The sequence below is a fragment of the Ruditapes philippinarum genome, unplaced genomic scaffold (genome assembly GCF_026571515.1).
Source record: "Ruditapes philippinarum isolate M1 unplaced genomic scaffold, ASM2657151v2 ctg9863_1_1_1_1, whole genome shotgun sequence".
NCBI lineage: Eukaryota > Metazoa > Mollusca > Bivalvia > Venerida > Veneridae > Ruditapes > Ruditapes philippinarum.
In genome coordinates, this window is record NW_026856580.1 from 58,141 (window position 1) to 68,342 (window position 10,202).

Here is a 10,202-nt window from a genome sequence, read left to right on the forward strand (position 1 = left end):
GTTTTCGCAACTTTATCACACATGTTTTGTTTTTGGTAATAAGTTCACCGATGGTTAACATATGCTTCTTTCTTTGTAAAGTGCTCCAAGATTGAATGTTGTTCTCAAAATAAGAAGGCCTTATTATGCAGTAGGAAAATTAAATTAATCATGTGACAAAATAAATCATATATCACATAAAACAAGCGCTTAGTATTTAAGAATAGTGAAAAAAGAATAGTTTTGTCCACTAAATTTATAAACCTTAAATATGAACAATTAGATGTGTTTGATATCCATATGATATTGCTGCATTATGTGGATATTAATGGATAGACAACATATTCATATAAACGTAATTAATGATCAGGTATGTCATCTCGTTGAATACATAATGGGCAATAATATTGAAAAGTTAATGATTATCTGATCTTTTACATTAATTTGCAATCATCAATAGTCCTTTTTAAATCTCATCCAGCTGTCTGTTGATGAAACCTAACATTTGAATATATGTGTATGTAATTAAGTAAGAATATATATTTACATCATATATGTTTAATTGTTTTATTAAGTAAAAACAAAGTTTTATTTTTATTTGAAATGTTTGATTTACTTTAGTAAAATATTTATAAAGGCAAAATGAATTGTCATAAAAGGTGCATGGTTTTGTTATTTGTCAGTAGTGGTTGTAAACATTGTCGTTATATAATATCAATTTCAAGGACACAAAAATGACCAACAAAATAATTCCAATAAACACACTGGTTATCATTAGCTTTTTGGCGTTGTCAGACATTCTTCTTGCCCCGGCATAGTCACCAGCATTTGCAAAATAATTTGCCTGAAAATAACATAGATTGAACATATAACTTAAAGGGATTTGTAAAGTATGCATTGCATTTTACTTACTATCTAGCTTACTTAAAGGATGGAAAGAGAGCTAAGGATACAAATGAAAGGGGCTCATAGATGTAATGCTACAAATAGTAACCAAATTGATATCTTGTAGTATACATAATGTAATATCATTTTGTTGACCTGAGGACACTAGCCAGTAAAAAGCTGTGCTTAGCCAACAAATTCTGTGAACCAAAATGCTTTACCTTTATCATTTATACAATAACTATAAAAGTTATAATAGAAGACCTTAAATATTATTAAATTAACTAATTTATAAAAGTTGATTTGTCAGGCCCAATTGACTGCAAGTTATTTGGAATAAAACATCGCAAATATTTCCAAGTCGCGAAATTAACCATTTATACAGTACTTAGTAAGTAGATTTCTACGTCAGTAAGCGTTGTTAAAAAGCTATTAAAACGAAACATTCGAGTCTAATATGAGTCTGAATAAAACGCATGGTTTACTGCGGATGGCACGATTTATGACAAGTCGTCATTTTAATTACACGTGCACAAAAACAATAACTAAAAACATTCACATGCATAAGCTTTATACTTCGGCACAAAATCCAAATTTTTTGATTGATTTCTAGCAAAACGTTATTTTTTTTTTCATTTTCTTCAAATAGAAAAATGATGTTTGCCAGATTCCTGGCACGGTGTTTCGGTAGTTTTCCCTTGGCATTGACATAAGCGTGTCCATCCTGTCACAGTAGAAAACGAAAACTTTACTAATTATAAATGTAACGCTACCCCTTTAATACGCATATCTTAATAGGCGTTCGGACGTAAAGGTAGCATTGTATTCGGCTCTTCTCCAGGTGTACAGCGCAGCAATTTTACTTGTGCGTAAAACCTCGTTTGTAAACTTATTTTTATTTATTGTTAAGATTACCTCGTTTGCATAGAAGATTGCGCATATTCCAGTAGGCCAGAAACAGCAGAAGCAAGCTAAAATAGATCCAATCATATAATCTGGAGGTCTCTTGTGGTAAAAGGCGATACCAGGTTCTGGCTGAGTAACAACCTAGAAACAATAACATGGCCAATTTAGAACAGACATATCTTTATTCATTTTTGAATAATTATTTGACAATATCTTTTTAGATTTTTTGAACGATGAAGTAACATACTGTTCCCCAAGTTATGATATAAATGCCTTAACAAAAACATGCTTTTATAATGAAATGTAAAACATCGGCTTAGATCATGAAAAGACTTTTTAATAAACTAACCTGCTATATGACTGGCTTGAGAAAAGACAAAGATTCACGGAATCAATTGAAAAAAGTCAAGTATATTATGAACATTTACTGGTGTTGCAAAAACTCAACAATTCAAGTCAAAATCTGCAAAATTTGGATTTATCATATTTCACAATTGGTATAATATATATTTTAATAGCACATTCTTCTACTTTAGGCAATATTTATTAAAATTGTATGATACGCCAATATTTACCACTTTTGTATTTGTGTCGTGTCGGTATGATTGTTGAAATGGATATGGCTGCTGGCCGTTACCTTGCTGCGATGTAAGAATATCTGGTTGGTAAGGGTGTAGAACATCCACCTTGATTTTCGCATACTTATCTGTGTATCCGTCGTCGGGTTGGTTGTAACCTTCAAAGAAAAATACAACCCAATAATTGCACTGCACAATAACAAATTATGTATCTAAATAATTTATGACCTTATAACATTCATTCGCAACTTTGTATAACAGGTTCCGTCCAGATGTTAATAACACATTCAACTTTTACATTAATGCACTTTTGTAAATGGAGTTCATGTACATAAACTGTTGTTAGATATGCATATGTCCGTATTCAATGGGGAAAATTGTAGAGTTGATTTTGTGCATTCTTTTTTTTAACAAAATATCATTGTTTTCAAGTTTTCCATTACAAATAGCTTTTCTGATATACAACATGTCATGGAGCTTTAAGGGATTAAAATAAACCTTAACTGAAGTGATTGTGTCATGTTTGAATATCATATTCTTTTTATAATTATCTAATTTTATCTACCTAATAAATAACGTGCCAATGAGCTAGTAAAAAAGGTCAAAATACGGTTAACTATCCCCAACAGCGTCAGTCACGTAATAGACAAATGTTGTTAAATGCTGCAAAATAAGCCATTCACTGCATAGATCATATATGTCTTTACTTGATTGTGATTATTTTTACTGGTCTCAAAACCAAAGTTTATTATTCTCAAAGTTCATTACCTTGAACTATTTAGCTCATCTGGAGGCAAACAGCACTTAAAACGCTTACTAAATACGGTAAATGACGAAGTTTACCGAAGGTTAATTGATATACGGAGTCTTCTGCTGAAATAGTTTCTTTCAATTGCATACAGGAAGTCATATTCAGAAATAGCTGTGACGATCGACCGTCTTAAATCGTTTCTTTATCTCATATAAGTTTGCAATAACCGTATATTATACATTGTTCATTTAACAAATTGATATACATACACCAGTTAAATGTTGATGCTGCACATCAAACGTTCGAATGATTTTGAGGACGAATTAACTGTCTGTTATTTTACAAATAGCGAAAATATGTCTCTAATATCAAATAATAGTTATGAATAAATTGATATATATATATATAATCAATTCTTTGTAACGTATTGTTTACTTATTTATAAAAGATTAAACTACTTGAATAAACAAAAGAGTGCATATTCGCCTAGGATCTAGGTATGGGAACACACAATGTAATAAAAAATGTAGGCAAAAGAGAACAATCGTCGGTCACAGAATCCTTCAAAATAACCTATTGCAAATATTTGCAAAATGTTTTAAAATAAACGTACTGTTTTCATTCAGTTAATCTGTTTTATAACTTAAATATTAACTATTTTAATGAATTACATGTCGCACACGTTTTGCCTGTTTTGCAAAAAATATTTCCGTTGCGACCGTAGCGCCAAAATAATCTCCGTTGCGTATTTTAGTGATATCTATTGTTCTCTGCCCGTCATTAGACTATAGACGGGTCTGTGTTGCGCTAATGGTTAAGGGAGAACCGCCCCTCTGATAGTGGGCGTGGTTTAGGCTTTGTAACTTGTAATTTATTAATTGGCATGTTATTTATTAGGTAGATTAAATAAGATAATTATGAAAAGAATATGATATTCAAACATGGCACTATCACTTCAGGTAAACGTTTATTTTAATCCCTTAAATCTATGTGAATTGTTGTACATCGGAAAAACTATTTTTATAAGAAAATTTGAAAACAATGTGATTTTGTTAAAACAAAACCAAATGCACAAAATCAAGTCTAAAATTTTCCCCATTGCTATACGGACAAATGCATATCGTGCACGGGCCGTATAATAAAATAACATTCATAAATTATGTCTTAAACATTTACCTTTAATATCTGTTAAAGATTGATTGCATGCCTCGACAAAGCGCCAGGAATGCTATAATAAAATCCATGAATTGAAATCGTAAATTCGTGAAGTTAAAATCGTGAATTTCGAAAATACGTATGTTGAAAAGGGAACTCACAAAGTTAAAAGTGTGAATTCATATAGATGAAATCAAGAATTCAAGTTGAAATGGCCCTACTGGTCTTTCGTATAATAATCATATTTGTATATACATTTTATAATTCATGAAATCGTTAGGCAATTTTACCACATTTTGAATATTTTAATATTTTGAATTGACTTGCCAACCTTTTCATCTTGATAAAAAAAAAAAAAAAAAAAAAAAAAAAAAACATTATTAATGCCAAGATAAAAAGTAAAAAATAGATACTTCATGAATAGCGAACAGTGTAGACCGTGGTTAGAAAGCGTGTATGTTTCGGTGTGTCTTTGTCTGCACTGACTTCAGTGACCGTCTGAAGGTAAATGGTTAAAAAACCTTAAAAGGGTTTAAGTAATAAAAGACCGCAGCTTTTGTAAACGTTAAAATGATTTGAAACTTCTAACAATTTAATATTAATTTTAACATGTCATTGTTGACAAGAAATTCCATACGTGAATCTTTTCGTATTTTGCTATAGTATATATTTTATTGTAGTGTTTAAATGTATAGTATAATACTGTGTTACGTACGTCCTGTCAATATATGTGTGTAATTATTTACCATCAAATATCCCAAAATAAACTTTAAAACATGATATATTCATTATTAACCGCAGTAAATGTTTTAAAACCACCTGTGTACAACATGTATCTAGTTACATAACTAGATGTTTATTATAGAAAAGGACATTTATGTATGACAAAATCAAGGCAGCCGTTATAAATATTAACCGAAGCATAGCAAAAATATGTGAAAATAACTATCCAACAATTGCAACACATGAATGTATTTTTTAACTTTTTACAAACTAGTATCGAATTGAAACTGTTTGAAGATGATAATCAATTGATGAAAACATGTTCATTGTTATGAGTTTTATTTGCATCCGAGCAATCATTTAAAGGGGGGGGGGGATGTCTAATATTGTCAGATATCACAACAAACAATGATGGAATTGTACATTTCTACTCGTGTTTTGCAAATGTGAGATACATAATGCGATATTATAAATATGTTAATGTCAAATAATGAAATGTTATAAAACAAAATATTATCATAAAGCCATTTTTGTGTCGCCTTGAAAAGGTGACATATAGGGGTTACTTTTGTCAGCGGTGTCGGCGGCGGCGTCTGTGTCGGCGTCGTTGTCGGCGTCGTTGTCGGCGTCGTCGTCGGCGTCCCCTAAAGCTTGTCCGGAGCATAACTCAGTCACTATAAGTCTGATTGACTTCAAACTTTGTATGCATGCTTCTTTCAATTACCCGAAGTGCAGTGCACAAGGACCGGTACTCTGCAGTTCTTATTTTTTGAGTTATTGCCCTTTGTTAATTTTCATACTTTAATTTTGTCCGAGCCATTTCTCTTCAACTAAAAAAGCTATTGACTTGAAACTTCATAGGATGATAGATCTCATTATTAAAAAGTGCAGTGCACAAGAATCAGTACTCTGTACTTCCTAATTTTTGAGTTATTGCCCTTTGTAAATTTTCATACTTTATTTTTGTCCGGGCCATTTCTCCTAATGTATAAAACCCATGGACTCGAAACTTCATAGGATGATAGGTCTCATTAAGAAGAAGTGCAGTGCACAAGAACTGGTACTCTGCATTTCTTATTTTTTGAGTTATTGTCCTTTGTTAATTTTCATACTTTAATTTTGTCCGGGCCATTTCTCCTTAAGTATAAAAGCTATGGACTTGAAACATCATAGGATGATAGATCTCATTATTAAGAAGTGCAGTGCACAAGAATCGGTACTCAGCTTTTCTTAATTTTTGAGTTATGGCCCTTTGTTAATTTTCATACTTAATTTTTGTCCAGGCCATTTCTCCGAAAGTATAAAAGTTATGGACTTGAAACTTCATAGGATGATAGATCTCATTAAAAAGAAGTGCAGTGCATAAGAACTGATACTCTGCATTTCTTATTTTTGAGTTATTGCCCTTTGTTGATTTTCTTACTTTATTTTTGTCCTGGTCATTTCTCCTCAAGTATGAAAGCTATGGACTTGAAACATCAAAGAATGATAGATCTTATTGATAAGAAGTGCAGTGTACATAAACTGCTGCTCTGCACTTATTATTTTTTTAGTTATTGCCCTTTGTTATTTTTCATATTTCATTTTTGTCCTGGCCATTTCCCCTAAACAACATTGTTCACAAGGCGACACATCCGACTCGCGGAGTTCTAGTTTAATCTAAATCTAGTATCTCATATTACAACATAATAATTATGTCAAGCAATTTATAGATCTTTCATGAGATTTTATCAAGCTAAGCCGCAAAAGGCTACATTATGCAACAATCAGAAAATCAATTATGTTGTGCATGGAAGAACGACGTTAACTTTATACAAAACATTTAATAAACATGCATAACAATTTCATTACAAAATCATGACAGCTTAAAAAACTTTAAATCGCTTTAGAAAATTGAAGAAAAGAAAAAAATCACAGTACCTGCCCTCTCCGCCATTTTGTGTTACGCCTTTTTTAATGTAGATCGTACAAATAAGCTAAGAACAAGGAAGAAAAAAGTGTAATTTGCTACACTTTATATAGGCTGATGGCGTAGCGGTGTAATATGAGGATAAGCACTAAGCTAGTTTTAGTTTAAATGTTTATTTATCTTTGGGTTCATTTTTTTGCTGTATTTCAACTCTGTAATTAACACAGTAATTTGCAAACTTATTACTTTAATAATTTCATAATCTTTATACTTTCTTTATGCATTAATACATACGATTTATTTATTGGTGAAGTAATGCGATATCACATTTGTGCCATTTTTATTTTGGTTATTTTTGGTAACGGGTCTTTTTAAAAGAATTGAAAAATGGCATTTAAACAGTTGGAAGTCAAAACTACGTCTGCATAAAACTTTTCCAAGTTTTCTATTGATAATGGACATATTCTATAGTTTCATTAGGTAAATAATTGAACAGATAGAAAAACTTAAGACTTCTCTATAGGGTAACAGCTATTAAACCGATGCTTTGTCCAACACAAAACAATACCCATTGAGACGGAGTCAATATTTTTACGCATTATTTAATTTAAGTCTTTCAATATATTATTTTCGGTAAACTACACTCACTCCATGAAGTCATCATATTGTTGTGTATGCAGATAAGAAAACATTTTGCCGTCGCGTCATTTTGACGGACAAAAAACTCATCATTTTAAACGTCATGACGTATATCTATCTATTCAACATAATCATAACCTTTATATTTTCGTTTAATTCACTGAAATTATATTTACATCTTTGATCATCAAAATCTTCCACCACTTATCATTATCAAAATATACCTCCATAACTATCATCACATCATCATCATCTTCACCATCATCATCAAAATCATTATAATCACCCATCCCATATCATATTTATCTTCATGTCCGTTGAAGTCAAACTTCTCTAATTCAACATCATTATCAATAGCATTATCATAAAGAAATCATCATCATTAATTTTTGAAAAATTATAAAATATCATCACCTGCATAATAACCTTCGCCAGAATCAACATTACAACCATCATCATCATTATCACCATCATCATTTTTAAATTGTTCTCAGTTTCATCATTATCAATATAATATTAGAACCACCTTTTTGATCTTTTTTCATCATCAGTTTTTCATCATCCAAATATGAGGCCCTTTTATAAATTATAATTCTTTTTTTATTTAAATTTCGAAGTGATCATGATGATCCTCGTGATGATGATGATGATGATGATGATGAACTGAAAATTATCAGGATGTACTTATGATGATTCTGATGGTAGCAATAATGATGACGATGATGATAACAGCAATGACGAATTAATGGCGATGATTTTGTTCTGTTGATGATATGACAATGATGTACTGGTGCTAAAGATAAATGTACTGGCGATCGTAATAATGATGCGTGGTGCTGATGAGGATGTCGATGATGATTTGAAGTGCAACAGTACTGATCAGGTTCTTCTGAAAGTAACCTGCCAAAGCTTGATAATCCAGCTGCCACAACGGACAACCAACTTAGCAGAATGATTTTGAACCAAATCTTTGACCCTTTGGGATTGAAAATGTACCCTCAGTTGTTATTTATCAAGGTGTTGTAAGAATGAACACTGAGCTAATATAATGTATATATAACAATGTAATATGGAGCAAAACAATTTTTTCTTAAAATTTTAAAACATGTCAACTATGATCTAATGATGATGGTTATTATGGTATTGTAATGATAATTCTTGTTAATTTATGATGATGATTACTATGATCATGATCGTGTTATGATGTACTCATAATGATGCTTATGATGTTGATTATGAAGATTTTTATAAACTTATGATAATTAGTATGATTATCATGACCATGCTATGATGTGCTGATAATGATGGTTATGATGTTGATGATATCGATTTTGCGAACTTGTGAATATGGTGATAATGATAATTTTGATAATTTTGATAATGATGCTGAACTTTTAATCTTTAATTTTTATGAAAGTACTATCCAGACGTTGTTTTGACATCAAATATTTTAATAGCCGCTTTTTACATTTCGTTGATGACGTACATTTACCTCAACCAACAAAAAATAAAAGCACGTTCTCTTTACTTCACTAATAAATAGGTCGTACGTATATAACATGGGGTCAAGAAAAAGTCTTAAAATTACTTAATTATAAAGCAAACTTCATTGTCTATCAACTATTCGCTAATACTGCATTAAATCAATAAAGCAGACAAAAAACCAACCTGAAGTTTAAAGTTTAACTTTCTTGTTTTAAAAATAGACATTTCGTAGTTTTGCAAACAAATGCGCAGCGATTGAAATTTCGTCTGATCTACATGAACATAAATAACAAATCGTGACACAAAAATGGCGGAGAGAGCAGGTACTGTGAATTATAACAATTTCTTTTATTTCTTAAATAAGATTTAAGTAATTTTTCGAATTTGTCATCAATTTGTTAGGAAATTTATATACATGTGCATTTAAAAAACGATGTTAACTGTTACAAATCAGTTTACAAAGACGGAAGTTTTGCTTTACAATAAGGAACAATACAATATACACAAAACTCGTCGATGTATACAATAAATGAATTGGCAGGCGAATATTGTGCTTTACAGTTGTTACTATTATATTATGTTTATTGCTGTTTGTACCCTCCAAGAAAGATTCTATCAAAACTGAAAGAAATTTAATCTAGATTTGAAACAAAACATTGAAAAAGACTGAAAAGTAATTTTTGCAATCACATCGAATTTCTTTTCAAGCATTCTACCATAGATTCACGAATTAAGAGATATTGAACAAAATGTTAGTTATAATAGAGATCAAATAAATGGTCCATAAGGCCGTACTTTTATGCACTTGATTATCTGATTGTCACTTGATGTTAATTAGTAGTTTTGTTTTTAGGGAACAAGGTTAAAAATAATATTGTTAAATGAAGAGATTGATATAAATAAACAATGCGTTTTTAAAATGTAAATCTAATCAAGTAAATCTTGAGCATAAAATGATTTCCTTGTTGAAAAAAGGACATTAGTTTATCTAGTATAACGCACGATAACTTACATTTCTTTCTAAACGTATCGATTTTCGGCCACTCATAATACATTCTTTTTTAAATATCAATAAACTTTCCTTTTTATGGCTTTATCATGTATGATCAATTGAATATATTTTGTTCTTATCATTTTGCTATTTTTTTATCTATTTTTTATTTGTATGCATATCAAACAAAACAAACAAAAC

General features: G+C 30.6%; 1 protein-coding gene across 1 annotated transcript; it reads right to left on the reverse strand.

Moving 5' to 3' along the window:
* Positions 1-565: 565 nt before the first annotated feature.
* LOC132747042 (proline-rich transmembrane protein 1-like) lies at positions 566-7,020 on the reverse strand. Its single transcript, XM_060736353.1, has 4 exons — positions 6,898-7,020; positions 2,346-2,506; positions 1,780-1,911; positions 566-823 (listed from the first exon to the last, which is right to left on the reverse strand). Exons 1-4 carry the CDS (start codon positions 6,911-6,913, stop codon positions 659-661), a joined length of 474 nt encoding a protein of 157 aa, XP_060592336.1. The 5' UTR covers positions 6,914-7,020; the 3' UTR covers positions 566-658.
* Between the last annotated feature and the right edge of the window lie 3,182 nt (positions 7,021-10,202).

Excerpts from the sequence above, each read along its gene's own strand:
- LOC132747042 (XM_060736353.1), bottom strand. Across the intron at positions 1,912-2,345 it reads ACGACACAAATACAAAAGTG|GTTGTTACTCAGCCAGAACC; the intron begins GTAAATATTGGC and ends TATTGTTTCTAG. Across the intron at positions 824-1,779 it reads CAATCTTCTATGCAAACGAG|GCAAATTATTTTGCAAATGC; the intron begins GTAATCTTAACA and ends TGTTATTTTCAG.